This window comes from Loxodonta africana, chromosome 12 (assembly GCF_030014295.1).
Source record: "Loxodonta africana isolate mLoxAfr1 chromosome 12, mLoxAfr1.hap2, whole genome shotgun sequence".
Classification (NCBI taxonomy): domain Eukaryota; kingdom Metazoa; phylum Chordata; class Mammalia; order Proboscidea; family Elephantidae; genus Loxodonta; species Loxodonta africana.
This window is the reverse complement of record NC_087353.1, coordinates 41232549-41257137: the sequence shown is the minus strand read 5'-3', so window position 1 is coordinate 41257137 and position 24589 is coordinate 41232549. Positions and strand designations below refer to the sequence as shown.

Below are 24589 nucleotides of genomic sequence, written 5' to 3'. Positions count from 1 at the left end.
TCAGGAGTCTACACAACCCTCTGCACTGCAGACCAGTCGGCCCCTCTCTCTCTGTAGCTCCCTGGGCTAGGTCACAAACTAGAGGGGCTATCCTTCTTCATCAACTGCCCATGCAGCCTTTCTCTGTCAGCCAGCCCCCCAGAGCTGGGTCTTTACAAAACAACTGCCTTCGCAGCCTCTCTGTGAATCAGTCACCCTGAGCTAAGTAAGTGTCCCATTGTCCCTTGTGGGTTCGGTAATTCTCTTTAACAGCTCACAAAATTCACTTAGACTATTACCTATACTTAACCCGAAAAAAAACTGTTGCTGTAGAGTTGATTCTAGCTCATAGCAACCCTACAGGACAGAGTAGAAATAGGGTCAGAGTAGAACTGCCCTGCAGGGTTTCCAAGGAGTGGCTTGTGGATTCAAACTGCCAACCTCTTGGTTAGCAGCCAAGTTCTTAACCACTGCACCACAGGGCTTCTGCCTATACTTAGTTACTCGTTTATTACAACCAGAAAGGATAGGAGTGAAGAGCCGCATCAGGTAAGGTCTGGGAGAGTTCCCAGCATGAGGCTTCCATTGTCCCCAGGGATGTGCCACACCCTCTTGAGGAGCCCTTTGGTCACTAAGAACTTGGGAGGCTTGTAGCAGTGAGAGAGTGCACATGGTGGCAAACCCTTTGAGGGAGGCAGGCAGCCGTCCTGCTCAGAGATCACTATAGGCCGAGAGCTCAGAGGCGTGAGGGGCGGAGGGGAGAGGATGCTCAGTCGTGCAGGCCAGGGTGAGCAAGACATCCTTGGAGGGCAGAGAGGGGCCTGGCTGGAGCAGGGGGTCATTTGGAGGATGGCAACTTACAGGATCACTCAGTGGGGGCCCTGAGGATCAGGTGAAAGGTCCACTCAGTGAAGTCCTGAGGGCCAGGTGAGGAAGTCTAGTATTACTCTGTAGGAGGCACCAAAGGTTTGTGAGTGCGTGTGGGCCATCTAAGATGCCCACTTCAGAAGAGGAGTCTGGGAGCAGAAGGCATTATTTCACTTGGTGAGGAGGCAGATTCTTCAGGTTCTCAGAGGTCACACAGGGCTGGCTCCCCTGGGTGACTGGCATGGCTCATAAGTCACAGTTCTTGCCAAATGACTTGGCCAAATTCACAGTAAGATGACTTAGCTCTTCTGTGGCAAGGCTGAAATTTGCCTGGGCCCAATAGGCTCCTCTGGGCCCTCTCAGAGAATCTTCCAGAGCACAGGGATTCCCCACTTTCTCCAGACCTAGAGAGCCCACCAGAGATGAATGGAATCTTTAAAGGTTTCACCATCTCCTCAGGGATCCTCCAGATGCCTGGACAGTGCTCAGATCAGAAGTACCACCTGCAAAGTCACAGACTGCAGGGGGAGGACCCCCAAAAGCACCTGGCTCAACTCCCATTCTTTAATCAACAAATCTTATCAAGCACCCAACTTTCTAAAAAGGCTCCTACACAAGGAGATGCCCATTAAGCAGATGCTGAATGAATGTGGTCACATTCTGGAAGGGCTCTTGAGTCTTCCAATGCTGCCCTGAACCTGGGAAGTATGAAACGCCCAACCAAACTCTCTAAAGTTTAAAACATGACTGGCTTTGTTAAGTACTTCAAAATTTTACATATCCAAATGAAAAAAATTCTGGTCCCTTTAAGAAGTCAGTTTCTAAATAAAGGACAAATATTTATATCTACAGATCATACTTTTTATCCTGATATATCCTAAGAAACCACATCCTAAAGTAGACCCTGATCAAGTAGCTCAGATTTTCTTATAAGAAATGATCACTGGAGTCTGGGTTATCTATCAAATAATTTGCCTCATAGAAATTATAAGCAACAATGTGCCATAAAAGCAAAATTAGAGCAATTATAAATTCCTATAAATAATTAAAATGTTAAAATTATGCTCTAAATCCTGTAAGACAGCACACATTTACAATATTCACTGATTAAAAGGGATTCAAAGTATTCTCTTACCACATGAAATTACAATTCTATTTAAATAGAGTTTATTTAAATAAATTTGACAAAATAGGCCAGATATAAAACCTTAAATTATTCAATTAATAGTACCTCACTCTCCCTGCCCCCATTTGAATTTGTTAGGGTTTGGGTATTCTAACTTGGGTCGGTTGGGGTATTTTATCTGGAAATGTATTGTCTTCTTGCTCTTTCAATAAATGTGCCTGTAGCAAGCAGAGGTCTTTCAGAAGATCCTTTGACCTTGGCACCAAGCCCATATTTTTACAGCGGGTCCTTGACATTTGTTTTTGTTGTGTTGATAATGATGAAAGGGAGGCTGGTCTTTTCCAATGATAAACATTTTCAAAAGTAAGAACTGATCTCACATGTCTGCCTTTACCCTCTTACCCGCTCGCTGCATTTAAAGCTGTATGAGCTGCTGTTGCTGGGTATCACGTAGGCTGAAGCTACGAGATGGCATCTAATTACTGCCACTGTGCCACAGTGTACACTGCCCCCCTGCAGAGGCCCCCTCCACCTGAGAACCCATCAACTGCACTCCACTTACATCTAGAAAACCGCTCTCGCCTTACACACACCTCTTCAGGTTGTTAACAGCAGAACGATGAGTGGAGCTTTTCCCGTTCCTTATTGACATCAGGATTGAAAGCAAAGGACGTGGATGAAATAAATGCCCCATATTCTAAAGAGAGCCACCTTCGATTGGGGTGGTCACTTCCCTCAACTGCCCTCACTACCACCCTAGGAGAGATGTGCCCTGTCCCCCAGTCTCTAAGATCAGGGAGGGAGATGAGGTCTTGGTAGAGTGAAGAGTCCTATAGTCTTTCCTTCCCCTCCTCTCCTCATGGCGGGAGTGGTGCTTCCCTACCTCCGCTTCCCCAGTTCACCCAAAGCCAAGGGAGAGGATATTTCATGAGATGCCCTGGTGGAGAATAGAGGTGTTAGCAGTGGGCACCTGCCTAGGCAGTGAACTGGTGGCCCTGCCTCTGAGCTGGCTGAGCATCAGGACGAGGAGAGCCGGTAGGGTGGGGGCAGGCTGCCCTCCCACTGCAGCAAGTGGCAAAGCTGTGTGAGCTTCCTCTGGGCCATGGAACTGTAGAAAGTGGCTGGGCTTAAGCTGCCATGCTAGAGTCCTTGCTCACAGGGACACTGCTAGTGCTGGAAGCTGGGAAGGTACAGGTGGAAGAGGCCAAGCCAGAGTCATCTCTCCTGTCAGGGGATCATGTGGCAGTGGCCCAGGAGAGCCCACATCTAGACGTGTGCCCTGTGTAGGGAGGGCCCCAGATCAGTCGCTTTCAGCCTGAAAAGCAGCAACAACTTAATGAAAAGGTACAGACACATGCCTGGGTGTGGAGAAGTCTCACCCCCCACCCCCACACTTTACTCCTCATCTTCTTATCACCTGTGCTAGCTGGAGGTGGGGAGGAGGTTGATTTTTAAAGTAGCCTGAGTTTTTATAACCAGTAGTGAAGAGAAAGCAATGGTATCAACCCAAAATGTCACCAGGAGAAAGAAAGAAGCTACAAGTAATTATTGGGACAAAACAAAACTTTTTCATTTGTGCTTCACCAAATTCAGGTTGTTCATTAGACCATTTTCTTTAGATTGGACTCAAATGGGGTGAAGGGCATGTTAGAAAAAGAGGAGCTGGAAAAAAGGAGATGCGGAGGGAGGGTACGAGGGGAAAGAAGGAGAATGTGGAGAGTAAAAGGGAAGGGTAGGAAGGAAGAAGACATTGAAGAAGAGAGGTGCACACCAGGAGAGAACAACACACGCGAAGAAAAGAGAAGAGGGAGAGGTGAAAGAAAAAACAATGAGACAGAAAGATCTACGGATATTCTAGGATAAGTCAGAGGTCACATCCTACTGCTCCCCAGTGGGCTTTAGAGTAAGATATCAATGTCCTTTGAGATTCTGAATAACCACTGTTCACAGTATTACATATGCTCTTTTTACCCTTACACCTTCAGAGGCTTTTCACTCCAAAACAAGTGGTCATAGAAGTGTAATAGGATGGAAATCATCTGATGGGCTCTGGAGAAGGTAACAAAAGCGCAACAAAATCTACCCTAGTCAAATTTGTTTCCCGAGGCCTATACGACATCTTCTTAAAGATCTACAGGCTCCCCGGATGGCACGCACTGAGGTAAGGGCTGTGCTATGAGGCCACAGCAGGCCTGTCACAATGCCTTACTTGGCCAGCAGGCTCATGAGGTAGGTTGATGTGTTGGTGTCCAGTCTCAGGGGAGGCACCGTGACATAGGCAGCTGCATGGGACCAGTCCTGGTGGTAGTAGTGTAAGCCTGTCAGCGTGGCATGTGCAGTGGTAGTCTCAGCCAGCACAACCTTCCCTGGAAGAAGGGTCAAAACCATAAGTAAGAAGCCACTGAGGCTGAGAGATCACCCAGCCTGAACATCTCATTTTACAGGCGAAGGAGCTGAAATCAAAGAGAGAAAGGGACTTGCCCAAGATCATTCAGGCGTTTGACAGCACCCACAGAGTTCAAGTCTAGAGAGCTTCCCTATTGCCATGCTGACTTTGGGTAAGGAGAACAGTGAGGCGTGGGCTTCCAGGGGGGAAGGCTCCAAGTGGTGCTGCAAGGAGTCTGGCTTGGCTGGAGCACGGTGTACGCAGGGTGCTGCTGGGAGATGAAGCTTGATGGGTGGGGTGGGGGGGCATGTAGGGACTCGAAGGCCATGCCAAGGAGCAGTGTGGACTGTTAACTCTGTAGGCAACACGGTACCACTGGCTCCCAACAAGTGGGTGCTGTTCAAGATAGATGGTCATGGGATCTGCAGCAGTGGCTGGAGAACAGGTAGACAGGGGATGGGGCCCATCAGGAGGCTGGGACAGCTGTGCAGGTGAGACACTGCAAAGGGCTTCAACTAGAGGAGAGGCAGGGGCAGAGTCTGAGGGCAATACAGTGTGAAGGGTGGGATGCTCTTTCTTCTTTCTTATATCCGCATGTTTGTGACTGTGACTTTGTTTCTTTTGTTACCAGGACCTCGCCAGCAGCTGGTGCTGGCCTGGGACTACAAAGAACTACAAAGCCCTTGGGTTTTACTAGGTGATCAGCAACTAGAGACATATGAGGGCCCTCAGGGCTTATACAAAGGGCTCCAGGTGGCTACAGAGGGAAGCTGGTCCACACACTGTTGTTTCTTCAGGGACTACCCTGGCATCCCGTGAATGTCCACTGGAACTGGTCCAGGACTCTGTGTTGGTTACCAAGGCAACCACCAGTAAAACCCAAGAGGCCAAAAACACACCAATTAATGAGTTGATTTAAAACTTGGAAAATTTTATCACACTCAGAAGAGGTGACAGACACTTCTGTAAAGCTGTTATGCATACAAATGTCTGGAGGAAAAGACTCTGGTCTTAACAGACTGAACCCAGGCTACTGTGGCATGGTTCCAAGGAAGACAGTAGTAGAGAAAAGGGAAGGTAAGGCCCAGGAGCCAGGTCTGGGGTTGTGCTACACCGGGGCCCGTTGTTTTCCCATCCCACCACACAAGTCCACTGTCCCTCCAAGCCCAAGGACTTACCTTGCATCTTAGCAACTGCAATGACGTCACCAGCCGAGATGCTGGACACGTTGACCAGGTAGACTGGACAGTGAGTCTAAACACAGGAAAGACAGGGGCCAGTAGACAGTATCACGCCACAAACTGAACAAGCACTGAAATAACTCTGGCAAAATCAATTCTGTCACCAGCATCTCCCCTGGCATGGCTCAAGCCCACCCTGGAGGTGACAGTCCTGTGTTGGGAATGCTGGGCTGGCGGATAGCACAGGTGCCGGCAGAGGGCAAGGAGGAGCAGCAGCTTCCGGCATCAGCCCACCAAGGAGGCCGACCTGGGAGGGAACGTCGGGTCAGGACTGCTCTACCGTCCAACCAGAATTAGTCTTTAATAAACTCTGTTGGACAACCATGACTATTTATAATTTAAAACTAGGGGCTATTTTTTCTGTTTTAATTTCCTGTTCATGACTCTGATGACCTAGAGACAGTCAGGTACTGTATTCTGCATTTAAGATTATGATTTCTGCCCTTCGAATGCTGCTCCATCAGTAGACAGAGTGTGCCCTGAAGAAGAACAAAACACAAGGCTCAGGGCTCAGAGTCTAGGCCAGAGAGGACTGATCTTGCAAATGGACACCTGGGTCCTAGTATTGATCAGCTTTTCCCCTACCAGGCTGTGTGACCATGGTTCATAATGTAACTTCTCTGGGCAAATATTTGAGCTAAAAAACAAGGAGCTGCCCTTTTGTTGTTCAGACTTTTCCTCATTCTGGGGTAAGTTTCCACTAAGAAGTAACTGGTAAAATAACTGTTGCTATGACAATAAAGCACTGTCAGACTTAGAAACTGCTATTAGAAAACGTGGTCTCCTCAAATGTTACTCTGATGCCTTCTTTGCTTATCACCTTAGGAGGACTCGGGGGATGTAGGAAGTGGTCTGAGATTTGACATCTTAACCCAAGCCCATTGGCTCTAACTCTGAGACCAACTGGACCTACAACCTCTCTGTTTCCCCTGATAATCCTAACACCACCCCTCCATGACATCTTTTGGGGTAGCCCAGGAGAGTTTCTTGAACATTAGTGTCCATTAGAAACATCTGGAGGGCTGGTTAAAGCACAGACTCCTGGCCCCACTCCCAGCTTCAGATTGAGTGGGTCCGCATGGAGCCTGAGAATTTGCATTTCTAACAAGTGATGCTGATGCTGATGCTGCTGGTCCAGGGAACATACTGAGAAAACCACTGTTGTGGAGGGGCTAGTTTAGACTGCTGAGTCACTCAGACCTGTAAGTCATGGTTCAGAAGGAGGAATAACCTTTGTACGTGCTTTACTGTTGATAAAGTGCTTTCCCTTCCATGGTCCCTTTGATCCTCACGACTGTCTTGTGGAAAGTGGGTAATATTATCATTTCAATTTTATAAATGATAGAATTGTATTTCAGAAGTTAGGTGACTTGCATACACAATGGAAATAGCCTGTCTTTGGTAAAAACCAAAGCCAGAACTTCCGGCTCCACATCTCTTGCTCGTTCCCATCACCACACTGCACGCCCACCTCGTTACCCTGACAGGGCTTTACCCTGACCAAAGGAAAAATGATGAAGCGGTGAACCAGTGGCCTAAGTTTAAACTCTGGTTCTCCCAGCAACAAGTCCTCTAAAGTAAACCCATTCCAGTTGCAGTGAGGAGGCCCTGGGTGGTGCTAACGGTTAACGCACTTGTTTGCTAACTGAAAGGTTGGCGGTTGGAGTCCACCCTGAGGCACCTCGAAAGAAAGGCCTGGCAATCTACTTCTGAAAAACCAGCCACTGAAAACCCAATGGAGCAGTTCTACTCTGACACACGTGGAGCTGCCATGATTTGGAACTGACTCGATGGCTACTGTTATTTGTTAGTTGCAGAGAGGCTCCTTGATGCCTCTAGCTTCTCCGACCTCACCTGGGGGCCGTTGACACTTGATTAATGTACCAGGGCTTCGGCGGCTCAGTGGGGTGGAATGCACAGGTGGCAAGAGGACTCATGCCAGGTCTGTGGGAATCACAATGTTCATTCAGCAAACAGTTGTGGGCCCTGTGAGCCAGGCATGCTGCTGACACCCAGAGCAGAATGAAACTTCACTAGAGAGGCTGGTTTTTGATCCCAGAGTAGACACTGGGGTTAGGGTTAGCTGGGCCTACTTACCCTGTTTGCAATGGTGATGACACGGTGAGTGGCTTCCGCTTCCAGCTATTAGAAACAAAGGGCAGGAAGAAAACAAGCTTCACCACCTCCTCCAAGCAGCCCACGCATGCCCAAGAACCTGCTGCATAGAAGGTGCTGTACAAGCTGATACAGAGCTGGAGGGGCCAACTGCATTCACAGGGGTGGCTCAGGGTCACGCCTTGGGCAAGGACACCAAGCTCCAACCATCTCGACTTATGCCAAGAGAGAATCCTGGGACTTGTTCAGTACACCGGGCACATTCTTGTTAGGTGCTATTCAGGGCTTAAAAGGCAGCAAAACAGTATTAACAAAGAAAAGTCCAGTCCCAGCTCCATCCCTGACCACTTCTGTTCTTATAGGCACGGCCTCAGTATATTTACTTTGTAGAATCTGGCGTCTCCCTTCTCTATCAGTTCTGACGTGCCAAAACAGGACCTACCTTCAAGGGCTCGATAGATAGAGGCACATCCAGGCCAGGAGTGAGGCGGGAGTTCCCAGCTGACCCCTGTGGGGCTGACCTGGTTCCCTCAATGATGGCGAGTACCATCACCTCCCTGTCTCCTCCACATCCCTTGTGACCTCCCCACCAATCCCTCATGGACATCCAACCACCACTCTGCATTTAAGAATTTGAAGAAATAAGAAGTAGCTTCTGCCCCACCAAACATCAGGGAATGTCTCAACAGGGTCATAGGGTAAGAAGGCATTAGTCTAATGTAGGGGTCTAATGTAGTCCCTCAATAATAGAGTTCTTTAGCAAGGGAACTATGGGGGATTTGTGTTGGTACCTTGCAAAACTGGTTCAAGGCTAAAACCAGAAGGCAAAAGGATAGTAGGGCTTTTAATCATCTTCTCACTGAGCAGTAAGGGGAAGGAGCAAGGGCATGCACGTGCCTCTTGTTCTCTGGTGGGAAACGTCCAAAGCTTTCCCAAGATGCTCAAAAGGGTCTCGTCTCCTCAACACTGAGTCATGGCTTATGACTGGAATTCCTTCTAACATCTGAGGGCCTTTCCAGCCTGTCTTTTCTCTCCCAATGCAGTTTGGGGCAAAGCAATCTCCGGAGTGCTGACACTCTCTCCCCCAGATCTTTGAAATCAGAATCAAGTAGGTGGGTCTGGTCCCCCAATTACCTCTCCCCAGGAAGCTCAAGGCCAAGTCTGCCTCTGCATGGAGGAAGCTGCTCCCTGGGAAGCTTCCAGATGGGAATGTCATCCAAGGATAGAGTGATATACTACAGTTTATATTTATTGATGTCTCTTTTATTCTGAAAGAGTCTATGAATCTACATGAAAGAAGTTGACAAAGGGCACAGGGAGTCTTCCTCACCTCCTCTGGACGGCTGATCTCAATTCCTTCTGGGCCTGTGATGCCCAAATCCAGTGCCTCCTTCGCACCCTGAATAACAGCAAAAGAAAACACTGAATCACAGAGGGAAAAGAAAATACTAAGCCCAAGGGACAGCAAAATAGGCAAGACACAGCCCATTCTAGTAAGCTTGTGGTTTTTCTCACTTCTGGAATATTCATCTTCTTTTAAAGCAGAATAAGTCCAGTAAAGGAGCCCTGGTGGCCCACTGGTTAAGAGCTCAGCTGCTATCTAAAAGGTCGGCTGTTTGAACCCACCACCTGGCCAGGATCTGTCCCTATCTATGGAGCCCTTGTAGTAAGGCTCCCCTGATTCTCGCTTTAAAATGACTCAACATATCTCTTCATCCTAAAAAATACAGTTCAGTGATTAGCCAATAGGCCTGAGACACCAAAGATACGCATTCTTTATTGATCTGAAAGTCAGAGTTTCCCCAGTGAAAATGCAGACAAATCTCTAGTCCAGCAACCCCTAGACTCTTACCCAAGTATTCTATTTAAGACCAGGAGTGCAAAGGGGCTCATCTTTCTTGGTGCTAGTGAATAGATCTCTATAACACCTCAGTTCCTCTGAAGAGGTACAGGAAAGTGGAAAGCTACATTCTTATTTATTCTGTATGTCAACTCTTACTAACATTATTCCTAAGAGGTGCTTCAAATTCTTCTGTTATAGTGGAATTTAAATGAGCTAAACAGCATTAGAAAAAAGACATCATTAGTTAAGACTTAGAAACCTTCCAGGACTATAGACAGACTTGTTTTTTATAGACAGTAGAAGAGTTTGAATTTTCTGATCAAGATTTGCCATCTGTGGCGTTCATATCTCACATGTTCTTTTACAACTTGTTTTGTCTGAGCCTTGTAGGGTAGTCAGGAATCCCCTTGAGAATTGTCTCCACCTCCCCCTCCCATTCTCTACCACAAACTTGCCTCGGCCACGAGTTCCCCGTTTTCAGCGTGGACTCTGGCGATCGCCCCAATGTCCTTGCAAGCACGCAAGACTTGGTACAACTCACTATCTCGGAGCATATACAAGTCCTTGTAGGTCATGGACATCTGAAACGAGTTGACACCCTTCTCCCTCACCAGAGTCTCCATTTCTGCTTTCACCTGGAGGGAAAACACAAAGGCAATGCTCCATGGTTACAGATTGTCAAGAGGCGGACTGGCAGATGCTGGGGGAGACATGGGTCCAGCCCTGACTCAGTGGTCAAGGCACCATAGGACCACCAGCAATCTCTCTCTCTCATTTACCTCCTGCCCCTCAGGACAGGGCCCCACAGGGATCCAGGGCATAGACACAAAATGGCACAGAGACTGAACTGGGAAAGGACCCCAGGTGGGGAAGAAGCCAGGTTCAGCCACAGACCAGAGCAGGAGCTGGGCCCCAGCATGGAAGAAGTTCACCTAGCTCCATTCATACCAGGCAGGTGCTGAGCCACTCAGTTTGAGACATCAGCTCAGTGCTGGTGACACCCAGCATGAAAATGAAATGAGCCCGAGCCTGACCCCTGCTTAGCCCACTGCTCAGCAGCACCCTGGGTCAGTGGCACCTAACGACTACAACTGAGGAATGGGCAGGAGTCAGGCATCAGGAGACACTAGAGCCTGTGGTCAGAGCAAGGAGCCAGTACTTCCCAGGCCTAGCCTCTGGCCTTAGAACCTTCTATTGCTGCAGGAGCTCCCTGTGTCTGCTGGAAAATTGGCTCTTTAAGTTATGCAGGTCAGGGCCACCCACTTATGGAATCTTGACTTATTTTCTTGGCATTTGGGGGAGTTAGGATGGCGGGGAAGGATGTGCCATACATGCAGGAGAGCACCATACCCAACTGGCTCAGACCAAACAACCCCTCAGCCTAAAAGAGCATTTGTGTTTTCTCCTTGGATTCTGCCCAGCACTGTTACCTTGGGTGCCCACCAGGTGATCCCCACATGGAGGGCATAGTCACAGCAGACCTTGGGGTCGGCCAGGCCTCGGCACTTCTCATAGGCATCCACAAGAGAGGTCTCCTTATCAGGCAGGACGTGGCCGATGATCATGGTGGTACCTCCAACTAGTGCTGCCTGAAAGGGACAAAGACGGTAGTCTTGTCACATCTCTACCTGCACTCAAGTCACTGACTTTGTGAGACAGGGTCTCCCAGGTGTACCTTCAGGACAGCCACAGACTCTACCTCACAAGAGTGCTGTGAAGACCAGCTGCAGCCATGTTTGGAGCTGTATGGAGAAGCAGGCAGTTCATAATAACTGTGGATGCCGCATACGAACTGCTTCCTCCTCACCCTGGGCTTCAGTTTGGTGCTTTGGGCTAACTGCGTAGTGAATTACTCAAGCCTAAGGTCAACCTCTATTTTCCCTGTGAGAATCTTTCCCCCCTCCCGAAATTATTTCTGGTCAACTTGAATATATAAACCCTTAGGGATGTAGATGAAAAAATCAAACATCAATTTATAATACTTATTAATTTAATTATACACATATATTTAGACCAAAATATATTAAAATGTTAATTTGGATATATTGCTTTGTTTTATTCTCTCACATTTCATGGACCAATTTAATTCACACTTTTTATATCCATCTTCAACATTAGAGTCTTTGTCATCAATTTTTTCCAAGCACATCATCTTTGTTTCCATTTATCTACATATGCATCTATGTGTCTATGTATGATCTATCAATGAAAAATTTATTCTATTTTAATTTCCACAATAGAACTACTTAAAAAGGAATCTTTTAAAAGCCTCACTTGGCAACTGCAAGGTATGCTCCCAGGAATAATTACTAAATCTGTATTTAAGTTTCCCCTTCTATAAAGACAAAACAAAACAATTGAGTCAGATGACTCCTGTAAGCTTCAAAGCTGGCATTGCGCAAAGGTTGTTTCAGGCTAATGTGTTGTCCTGAAATAAAACTTTGCTATTAAAATTATTGAGAAGGCCTCATAATAAGAGAGACTTCATGAGGGCTCCCTTTTTTGATGAATAAATTTGAACGAAACTATTCCTTCTATTTGAGTCCTTACAGTGATTTGGAATCTGAGTTTTGGTTTCAAGTCCCAGCCCTGCCACCTCCCAAGTGAATAACCTCACTGGGGTTTCTTAAACTCTCTGAGATTCAGACTCTTTACCTATTATACCCACTACTCATCTGTCAGTTTGTCGTACTGTGGTGACTCGCATATTGCTGTGATGCTGGAAGTTATGCCACCAATATTTCAAATATCAGCAGGGTTACCCACAGTAGACAGGTTTCAGTGGAGCTTCTGGACTAAGACAGACTAGGAAGATGGATCCGGCAGTCTACTTCTGAAAAAACTGGCCAGTGAAAACCCTATGAACAGCAGTGTAACATTGTCTGATAGAGTGCTGGAAGATGAGCCCCCCAGGTTGAAAGACACGCAAAATACGACTAGGGAAGAGCTGCCTCATCAAAGTAGAGTCAACCTTAATGACATGGATGGAATCAAGCTTTTGGGACCTTCATTTGCTGATGTGGCATGACTCAAAATGAGAACAGCTGCAAACATCCATTAATAATTAGAACACGGAATGTATGAAGTATGAATCTGGGAAAAATTGGAAGTCACCAAAAATGAAATGGAACACATAAAGATCAATAACCTAGGCATTAGTGAACTGAAACAGACTGGCATTGGCAGTTTTGAATCAGACAATCATATGGTCTACTATGCCAGGAATGAAAAATAGAAGAAGAATGGTATGCATTCATCATCAAAAAGGACATTTCAAGATCTATCCTAAAGTACTGTCAATGATAGGATAATATTCACATGCCTACGACTATTATTCAAATTTAGGCACCAACCACTAATACCAAAGATAAAGAAATTGAAGATTTTTCCAATTCTGAAGTCTGAAATTGATCAAACATGCAATCAAAATGCATTAATAATTACTTGTGATTGGAATGTGAAAGTTGGAAACAAAGAAGGATTAGTAGTTGGAACATACAGCTTTGGCAATAGAAAAGTAGCTGGAGATCTCACATAATAGAATTTTGCAAGACCAATGACTTAGTCATTGCAAATACCTTTTTTCAACAACATAAAGGGGGACCATGCATATGGACTTCACTGGATGGAATACATGGGAATTAAGTCGACTACATTTGTGAAAAGATGATGGAGAAACTCAATATCATCAGTTAGAACAAGGCCAAGGGCCAACTTAGGAACAGGCCACCAATTCTCATATGCAAGTTCAAGCTGAAGCTGAAGAAAATTAAAACAAGTTCACAAGAGCCAAAGTATGACTTTACATATATCCCACCTAAAATTAGAGACCACCTCAAGAATAGATCTGATGCAATGAACACTAATGACTGAAGACCAAACGACTTGTGGAATGACAACAAGGACATTATACATGAAGAAAACAAAAGGTTATTAAAAAGACAGGACGGAATGAAAAGACAAAAATGGATGCCAGAAGAGACTCTGAAAGTTGCTCTTGAATGTTGAGTAGCTAAAGCAAAAGAAAGAAATGAAGTAAAAGAGCTGAACAGAAGATTTCAAAGGGTAGCTTAAGAAGACAAAGTAAAGTATTATAATAAAATGTGCAAAGACCTGGATAAGAAAACTAAAAGGTAAGAACATGCTCAGCGTTTCTCAAGCTGAAACCATGGAAGAAAAAATTGAGGCCTAGAGTTGCAATACTGAAAGATTCTTTGGGCAAAATATTGAACAATGCAGGAAACATCAAAAGAAGATACACAGAACACACAGAGTCACTGTACCGAAAAGAAACAGTCAACATTCAACCATTTCAGGAAGTAGCATATGATCAAGAACTGATGGTACCGAAGGAAGAAGTCCAAGCTGCACTGAAGGCACTGGTGAAAAACAAGGCTCCAGGAACTGACTGAATACCAATTGAGATGTTTCAACAAATGCATGCAAGGCTGGAAGTGCTCACTCATCTATGCCAACAAATTTAGAAGACAGTTACCTGGCCAACAGACTGGAAGAGATCCGTATTTGTGCCCATTCCAAAGAAAGGTGATTCAACAGAATGCGGAAATTATCAAACAATATCATTAATATCAAATGCAAGTAAAATTTTGCTAAAGATCATTAAAAAATGTTTGCAGCAGTACATCCACAGGGAACTGCCAGAAATTCAAGCCAGATTCAGAAGACGATGTGGAATGAGGAATATCATTGCTGATGTCAAATGCTGCTGAAAGCAGAGAATACCAGAAAGATGTCTACTTGTGTTTTATTGACTATGCAAAGGCATTTGACTGTGTGAATCATAAAAAATTATGGATAACATTGAGAAGAATGGGAATTCCAGAACACTTAATTGTGCTCATGAGGAACCTGTACATAGGCCAAGAGGCAGTTATTCTAATAAAAAAGGAAATATGGCATGGTTTAAAATCAGGAAAGGTGTGTGTCAGGGTTGTATCCTTTCGCCATACTTACTCAATCTGTATGCTGAGAAAATAATCTGAGAAGCTGGACTATATGAAGAAGAACAGGCATCAGGATTGGAGGAAAACTCATTAACAACCCGTGATATGCAAATGACACAAGCCTTGCTTGCAGAAATTGAAGAAGACTTGAAGCACTTACTGATAAGGATCAAAGACTACAGCCTTCAGTATGGATTACACCTCAATATAAAGAAAACAAAAATCCTCATAACTGGGCCAAGAGACAACATCATGATAAATGGAGAAAGCATTCAAGTTGCCAAGTATTTCATTTTACTTGGATCCACAACCAACATCCACGGAAGCAGTAATCAAGAAACCAAACAGCATATTGCATTAGGCAATCTGCTGCAAAAGACCTCTTTAAAGTATTAAAAAGCAAAGATGTCACTTTGAGGACTAAGGTGAGCCTGACTCAAGCCATGATATTTTTAGTTGCCTCATATATGTCTGAAAGCTGGACAATGAATAAGGAAGACAGAAGAAGAATTGATGCCTTTGAATTACGGTGTTGGTGAAGAATATTGAATATACCACGGACTCCAGAAGAATGAACAAATATGTCTTGGAAGATGTACAGCCAGAATGTTCCTTAGAAGCAATATGTTGAGACTTCGGCCGACGTACTTCGGACATAATATCAGGAGGGACCAGTTCCTGGAGAAGGACACCATGCTTGGTAAGTTAGAAGGTCATCGAAAAAGAAGAAGATTCTCAACAGGATGGATTGTCACAGTGGCTGTAACAATGAGCTGAAACATAGCAATGATTGTGAGGATAGTGTAGGACCAGGCAATGTTTTGTTCTGTTGTACATAGGGTGGCTATGAGTCAGAACCAACTAGATGGCACCTAACAACAACCTATTATACAATGGAAATACCTTTCTTGCTGGATAGTTGTAAAAGTCAAATAAAATGCCATTTACAGAATGTACTCGGGAAGATGTTGTCCTGATGTGTGTGTTTAATTATTCAGAGCCTAGCTGTTAACCTGTGTAATTCTGTAGCGGAGAGAAAAAGCACAATGAAATTGTCTTAACAGTTTCATGCTTCTCTACTCAGCTAAATTCTTGACCACAAATCAGAAATATTGCTGGGGAATAATGGGCTGAAAAAAATTAGTTCAGTGGCCAAACAACCATTAGAATGAAAATCTTGCAGCCTTGATTTTCCTTGGTGACCCTGGACTCAGCCCCTGGCTGGACCAGTGAGAATCTTACCCATGTAGTCATCGAAATGCAATGGTCTGGCTTCTTGCAGATCTTAAAGTTGCCAACAGAGGGCGGTGGTGTGTGATGCACATGTAGGCGCAGTGATGGGGGTGGCAGAGAGATTGGGAGAAGGGGAAAGCGGTGCAGATTGTAGCTTCACTAGCTGGCTTCTATTTCTGATTTTGCTGGCTTGAGCCGGCTGATTCATCCACACAGCAGGTGGTTGTACTCTATTTTGTCCTGAAATGCATTTTTTGTTTTTACATGTGAGTATGGGGGAGTCTAGTATATTGGGATTTTACAAATTCAGTTGTTTTCTTTTTCTGTGGTTCTAGACTGCTTTCCTTTGCACCCCCTCAGTAGGTCTGTAGCCTTGGATGGAAAAAAAGGGGACCAGAAACAGCACAGTCTGATGAAAAGAGCCAGGGTCATTCTCAGGGCAAGAGTAGAAAAGGAGGTCCATGGGTCCTGGTGGTACAATGGTTAAGAGATCAGCTGCTAACCGAAAGGTGGGCAGTTTGAATCCACCAGCTACTCTTTGGAAACAGTCTGGGGCAGTTCTACTCTGTCCTATAGGGTTGCTGTGAGTTGGAATTGACTCGACGGCAATGGGTTTTTTGGTTTTGGTTTGGTGCCAAATCTCTAAGTATTTAAAAGTTAACAACAAAAAACCCAATGCTGAACTAACTCAAAATGGATCAAAGGCCTAAATGTAAAACCTAAAACTACAAAGATCATGGAAGAAAAAACAAGGACAATGCTAGGGGCCCTAATACATGGCATAAATAGAATATGAAACATAAACAAAAATGCACATACAGCAGAAGATAAACTAGATAACTGGGACCTCCTAAAAATTAAACCCTTAGGCTCATCAAAAGACTTTACCAAAAGAGTAAAAAGAAAACCTACAGACTGGGAAAAAATTTTGGCTAAGACATATCCAACAAAGGTCTAATCTCTAAAATTTATAGAAAACTTCACTACCTCAACAACAAAAACGACACATGATCCAATTAAAAAATGGGCAAAGGACATGAACAGACACTTCACCAAAGAAGACATTCAGGTGGCTAAGAAACACATGAAGAGATGCTTGCAATCATCAGCCATTAAAAAAAAAAAAAAAAAAACCCATTGCTCTTGAGTCAATTCCGACTCATAGCAACCCACAAGACAGAGTAAAACTGCCCCGTAGGGTTTCCAAGGGGCACCTGGTGGATTCAAACTGCCGACCTTTGGTTAGCAGCTGTAGCTCTTTACAACTACACCACCAGAGTTTCCCATTAACCATCAGAGAAATGCAAATCAAAACTACAATGAGATACTGTCTCACCCCAGCATTAATGGCACTGATCAAAAAAAGTGAAAAATAACAAATGTTAAAGAGGTTGCAGGGAGATTGGAACTCTTACACACTATTGTTTCCACTATGGAAAACAGCATGGCACTGCCTTAAAAAGCTAGAAATAGAAACACCCTATGACTCAGCAATCCCACTCCTAGGTATATATCCTAGAGAAAGAAGAGCCATGACACATATGCACACACATGTTCATTGCAGCCTTATTCAAAATAGCAAGAGGATGGAAACAACCTAAGTGCCCATTAGTGGGTGAATGGATAAAAAAACTGTGGCACATAATACTCAGTGGAAGACTACACATTGATAAAGAATAGTGATGAATCTGGGAAAATCTCACAACATGGATGAATCTGGAGGACATTACACTGAGTAAAATAAGTCAATAACAAAAAGACAAATATTGTATGAGACCAGTACTATAAAAAGCCAAGAAAAGGTTTACACACCGAAGAAAACATTCTTCGATGATTACCAGGGATGGGAGGGGGAGGGAGGGAAAATCACTAACTACACAGTAGATAAGGGTTAACTTTGGTGAAGGGAAAGGAAATATACAATAAGGCGGAAGTCAGCACAACATGACAAAGGCAAGGGAAGACACTGAGAGGTACACAAGAATAAAAGACAGCTATGGTAAATACAATAACTTATACAGTCCTGCAAGGTCATGGCAGGGTGTATGGGAGTGCATCTACGTGCATGTGTAGGTTTGGCTATGGATATTTGTGCATATATATTTGTCTGTGCTGCATGTATATTCACATATAAAATAGAGCACATGGGGGCACAGTCATGTAAACTTTCTAGACATAACCAAACACCTCAGAGGACTGAGTCACTGGGCTTGAAGGCAAACGACCATAGTCTCTGGGGACATCTAGGTCAATTGGCACAACATAGTTAGAAAGACAGTGTTCTACGTCCTACTTTGGTGAGTAGCGTCCGGGGTCTTGAAAGCTTTCAAGTAGCCATCTAAGATACAACTATTGGTCTCTTTCCATCCAGAGCAAAGGAGAGTGAAGAAATCAAAGACCCAAGGGAGCAATTAGTCCAAAGGACTAATGGGCCACAGGAACCACAGCCTCCACTAGCCTAAGACTTGAAACACTCGATGGTGCGTGGCTACCACTACCCGCCACTCTGACTGGGATCACAATAGAAGGTCCCAGTTAGAATGGAAAAAAACGTAGAACAAAACTCAAATTCATAAAAAAGACCAGATTTACTAGTCCAATAGGGGAAACCCCAAGACTATGGCTCTTAGATACCCTTCTAACTTGGAACTGAAGCCAGTGCCGAAGATAACGTTTCACCCAAATAATAGGCAGGCCTATAAAATAAACAATAACACCCGTGATGAAAGTTCTTAGATCACCTATACAATACCAAAAGGCAACATCGGCCCATAAAGCAAAGGTAAGAAGGCAGGAAGGGACAGGAAAACCGGACAAATGGAAATGGGAAAATCAGGGTGGTAATGGGAAGAGTACTGACACATTGCGGGGATTGCAACCAATGTCATGGAACACTTTGTATATAAATTATTGAATGAGAAATAAATTTCCTCTGTAAACCTTCACCTATAAAAAATTTTTTTTTTTTTATATAGCACAATAAAACGTTTAAAAAACAAAAACAAAAATCCATTACCATCAAGTCGATTCCAACTCATAGCAATCTTATAGGACAGAGTAGAACCGCCCACAGGGTTTCCAGGGCTGTACATCTTTACAGAAGCAGATTGCCATGTCTTTCTCCCCCACAGAGGCTGGTGAATTCGAACCGCTGACCTGTCAGTTGGCAGCCAAGTGCTTAACCACTGCGCCACCAGGGCACCTTTTATATCAGATTAACACACTGTTAAATGAAATAATTCTATCCTCCTACTCTGGCAAATACATGCTTATAATGACCAAAAAGACCAGGCTTAGGCTTCTCGCAGTTCTGAGCTATAATTCAGGCGAAGTTGGCCCTCAGACCCTGTCCCTGCACCCGGCCCACCCCCAATCCTGGCTTCATCCTGCAGCACACAGGCCCAAGCTCTGTCCCACTCTTTGCAAAATGCTGCCCCTTGGGCCTAGGTATGCACACCCTGGTGCCTGATCTCCTCAGGAGAATAGATCCAGGTTTGTGAGGTCTTGGAAATGCTCAGGGCCATTTGGTCAGGGAATTAGGGACCTAGAGTGTGGCCTAGGAGTGGGCTGCTGGGCTCCAGGAGGAGATGACCCCTTGGCCCAGTGGGGAGGGGATGCTATCATCAGAGTCCTCTAGAGTCCAGAGCCTGGGCAGAGGACCCTCTTGCCTGGGCCTAAGGACGGAAACTGAAGAGTCCTGGAGGAAGCCAGAGCATTGGTGGAGGTCCTGACTTTCCTACTTCCTGGCTGTAATCTAGATTACAGCTGTGTGTCCCTTCTGTGCTCACCTCTCAGTGGCCTCAAGATGATTCGATGGCAATGGATGAGAGAGTGTCTACAAGCTGGAAAGGGGCACAGCAATACCTGAAATAATTATTACTGCTGCTACCCTAGGCTCAAAACAAGAATGTAATGGGGTCGGCAAATACCTTCCCAGGTGCAGACTTGGAGCCAGACCAGACACCAGCTTGTATAAGCACGTGTTTCCTTCCAGGCAAGATATATACAGAGCTGGCTTCTTAAATATGTACATATCCTACCCACTGGATAGATGCTGACAAGCTCAGTGTTCACATGAACGTGATATCACGGCTGTGACAGACCTTTTTAGTGTCATCCCACACAAAAACAGCCTTGTAGAAATGAACAGCAGAACATGGCCCCATCCCATCCCCAGGGGTTTAAAAAGGATAATGTTTAAGAGTATGTGACCGTGTGAGTGTTGCATGTTCATAACTTTATACAAAAACTGTGCTGGTTAAAAAAGCTGTGGAAGATCTTTAATGGCAGATGCTAAAAATGATGTTCATGAAGGCTAAGTCATGACATAAATAAAGGGTTGTGCTCTAATGAGTGAAAATAGCAGAACTCAATATGTGCACACAAGATGTTTACAACTATGTTTAAACACACTGACCCACACACAAAAAGGAAAAAAAAAATGGAGGGAAATATACCAAAACACTAGCAAGAGCTATCTTTGGACGCTAAGATTGAGAGTAATCTATTGTTCCTACTTTTCCAAAATGTATTGAATAGAATATATTACTTTTATAATAGATACCTTTAAAAATAGATTTGGAGGAAGCCAAAACTACTTAAAATGTAGTTAAAAATACTTATGTGTTTAAAGTACCTTATTTAAAAATAACATAATATCTCAAACACACAGGAAAAGTACCAAAAATAATACAACACACACCCATGAATCCACTTTCTAGATTTAACAGTTTGCCATATTTATCTCAGATCCCTCTTTTAAAAAGCCCTCCCAACCCTTTCCCATCCCCTCTCCTGAAGTTGATATAAATTCTTCCCATCCGCGGTTTTATGCTTTTACTGTTTGAAAACTGTCCAACTTGCTTCTTTTACTCAACGTTATCTTTAAGATTTATTTATGTAGATGTATTGCACTCATTTTAACTAACTTGTTGTATGAACATTCCTCAATGTATGTATTCACTTATAAGTTCATGGACGTGCACTACCATGGACGGTGCCAGAGCTCTCATCTGCAGTCTCCCTTGTACATATGAGCAGTCCCTGTGTCGCAGGTATACACTGCCAAGAAGTGGAATTGCAGGCTTGTGGGGTGTGCATAGGAGCCCTGGTAGCACAGTGGTTAAGTGCTTGTTTGCGAACCAAAAGGTCAGTGGTTCGAACCTATCAGCAGCTTGTGGGAGGAAGATGTGGCACTCTGCTTCTATGAAGACCATAGCCTTGGAAACCCTATGGGGCAGTTCTACTCTGTCCTACAGGGTCACTATAAGTCAGAATTGACTTGACAGCAATGGGTTTGGATTGGCTTTCTGGTTGGGGAATGCACATCTCCAACTAAACCAGTCTCGACAATGGAGAAGCTAAATCCACTAGGGCCTTCTTGAGCCTGGTGCCTGACCAAACCTGCCCATTTACCAACCCGAACTCTTATTTTTCACATAAACCGTTGTTCGGCCAGCCATTTCCCATTCTGTATGTGGGCATTTATTTTTATCCTGAATGTAGGAATTCACTACTAAATTAATATGGACATTAGGACCACATTTGTTTAACCAACTCAGACACAGTATGATGGTACGCATTTGGCAGGATATAAAACATAATTTTACTATTTCAGAGGTCCACTGTTATTTTGTGTTTGACATTTATGACATACTGCTGGGTAAATCTGAATTTATTTGATGCCCAATTATGCCACCCCCCACTTAGTCCCTAAGAAAATCCAAAACACTCAACGGTGATCCATTTTATGACACAATTTACTTCCAGGCATACACTTGGCAAAGAGCAGGAACTTGTGCTAGAACTCAGTCTAAACCTTTTAATAACTGTCATCTTTATGCTTCATTAGCTTATTAGGCCACTGTGGGGTACACAGGGGTCTCCATATTTTCCATCCACTCAGTGAGCTGCAAAGAGATTTCAGATACTCGTGCCCATTTGGGTATGACTTATTTGCTGGCTTCACAGTTTGGGAAAGAAAGGTGCATTGGTCATTCCTGGTTTATCAGGACAAAGACCTTTGAAGAGACATTCTCTTATCATCTTCTTGTACATTGCTGCAGCTGAAATAATTCATGATCTGCTGAGTTTCCTGTAACAGTGCCCCACTCCCACGCCACCCACCTAGCATTTGGTTCTCTTGCTCCAAGGCCAAGTACCAAGAGGTCGAGGCACAAGCTTGTGCTCTGCTGGTGGGAAGGCATTTGGGCCAGAGCTAATCCATGGAGTTTTCTTTGGGGAAGGGGAAAGGATTTGCTAGATTTGATTTTCATATGGATGCATGGGAAAGGGGGTGTGTTTGGGGAGGTGAGTGGAATTAGAAAAGCTGGGATTGATACCTGGATCTGCTACCACCTAGATGTTTGCATTAAGGGCAACTTAATCTTTAAAGTTGGAACAGTGTGTTCTGCACTGAGGATTGAATGCTGAGCTATTTGCAGGTGCCTTGTCAGCTAGTGAGTGCAATGCATTTGTGCATTATTTAGTGCAATTGGGAAAGACATCATTTGTTCAGATGGAATCTGCTTCTCTTGAAATTGCTGAATCACTTCCTTTTCTTTTCATATTAAAATTATTTATCTTTTATGCAGATCCTCCCAAAGCACAAGAAGAAGAAAAAAAAAAAAAACCCATCAGTGTTTCTCTCTTGCTCTGAGTAACTTCCTTCACCTGCAGGGCCCCCTCTGGAAAGTCAGCTCTCAGCACCCCCACACCTTGGGACACAGCACGTCCTGAGCAAGCCCCGACAGAAGGACCCAAGCATTTTATGTGAGATGATACATGTATAGATAGCACTTAGAACCACACCTGACACATCCTAAAACACACGCCCACCAGCCAGGGTGCATGGCCTATCCAATCAAACAGGACCCTGCACTGAGAAGGCTCCCACGCTTGGTTTAATGGTCTATGTCTCACCATCCTGAAATTCTTAATAATTTTTAACAAGGGACCTCATATTTTCATTTAAAAAAAAATAAGGTGAAATTCATGTAACATGATTCATAAAGATTAACCATTTTAAAGTATACCACTTTGGCGGCATTCGGTGCATTCATGCTGCTGTGCAGTGACCACTTCTATCTAGTTCCAAAACATTTTCATCACCCCAAAGGGAAGCTTCTACCCATTAAACAGTCCCTCCCTGTGCCCTCCTCCCCCTAGCCCTAGGCACCTACTAATCTGCTTTCTGCCACTATGGATTTACCAATTCTGGATATTTCATATAAGTGGACTTATATGATATGTAACCCCATTTTTCATTGAGCACAAAACCTAACCAAACCCATTGCCATCAAGGCAATTTGGACTTATAGGACAGAGTAGAACTGCCCCATACTGTTTCCAAGGAGCACCTGGTGGATTCAGACTGCCAACCTTTTGGTTAGCAGCCATAGCTCTTAACCACTTCGGCACCACAATTTCCTCATTGTGTACAGAGCCCTGCAAATTATGTAGCTGGTCCTGCCACCCACTTACCACCTACACTGGCCTAATCTAGGTGAACTCCCCCATCAGGCTCTCACTAGGCCTTTCCCTTAACTTTTTTGCCCACTCAGCCAGGTCGTGCTGCAGGCTTAGGACATCCCATTACTGAGCCTTTCTCTGCTAATTCTCTTCCAGACCACTTTAGTAATTCCCTTCCAGACCCCCCACTCCACCCTCTTTGGAAGGCTCCCCAACACCTTTTTTCAAATGCTTCTTTTCTCTGAGAAAACAGCCTTTCTCCAGGGCATCCAAGCGATGCTTGATCAGTTCCATGGGGCCGCCCATTCTGCTCTTTTGGCTGCAGTTCTCAAGCCTTTTCTTGACCCATAATTTGCAGCCTGTTGAGCTCATCCTGAAGCTGACTGGTTTTATCTAAACTCCACACAGCACTCCTAAGCTTCCTTTCACTTTTCATTCCTACCTTCTCAACCACATCTGCTAGATCACGGTCCCTTACAACGCTCTCACTCTACCATATCTAAAGCTCACACTTAATTCTTCTACCAGTCGACACAGGAAACAGGCAACATTCGATCTACAATACACTTTGCAAAGAAGACATTTTTTCTACACTTAATCTGCCTGCCATTTAAAGGCCCATTAATGCTATATTTAGAAGCAAACTAGTATAGTGCCACAACTCCAACTTTAAGGCAGGCAGCTCTAGGTTCAAATCCCAACGCTACCACTTACCCGTTGTAAGACCTTGGGGAAGTTATATAGTATTTTTGAGTTCTTTTTCCCCATTTGTAAACTGCATATACAAATACATTCCTCATGGGGTTACTAAGAGAATTAAATGAGATAATATGTGTAAAGCACCTAGTACAGTACCTGCACAGATGTTGTTGTTGTTGGGTTCCATCATGTCAGTTCTGAGTAACAGAGACCCTATGTACGACGGAACAAGACACTGCCCCAGAACAAACACTACCTGGTCCTGTGCCATCCTCACAATGGTTACTGTGTTTGAGCCCACTGTTGCAGCCACTGTGTCAATCCATCTCATTGAGGGTCTTTCTCTTTTTCACTGACCCTACTTTACTAAGCATGATGCCCTTCTCTAGGAAATGATCCCTCCTGATAACATATCCAAAATATGTGAGATGAAGTCTCATCATCCTTGCTTCTAAGGAGCATTCTGGCTACACTTCTTCCAAGACAGATTTGTTTGCTCTTCTGACAGCCCATGGTATATTCAATACTCTTCACCAACACCGTAATTCAAATGTGTCGATTCTTTTTCAGTCTTCTTTATTTATTGTCCAGCTTTCCTACACATATGAAAAGGCAACTGAAAATACCATGGCTTGGATCAGGCACACCTTAGTCCTCAAAGTGACA

The 24589-nt window shown here is 44.4% G+C and overlaps 1 protein-coding gene across 1 annotated transcript in view; it reads right to left on the bottom strand.

Moving 5' to 3' along the window:
* Positions 1-24589, bottom strand: part of DPYSL5 (dihydropyrimidinase like 5) — a 53524-nt gene that overhangs the window by 10417 nt on the left and 18518 nt on the right. Inside the window, exons 2-7 of the mRNA XM_003411926.4 lie at positions 10988-11146; positions 10013-10192; positions 9045-9113; positions 7697-7741; positions 5537-5612; positions 4182-4338 (exon numbers count right to left, since the gene is read on the bottom strand). Coding sequence (XP_003411974.3) covers positions 4182-4338; positions 5537-5612; positions 7697-7741; positions 9045-9113; positions 10013-10192; positions 10988-11146 — 686 coding nt within the window. The remainder of the gene's footprint in view (positions 1-4181; positions 4339-5536; positions 5613-7696; positions 7742-9044; positions 9114-10012; positions 10193-10987; positions 11147-24589) is intronic.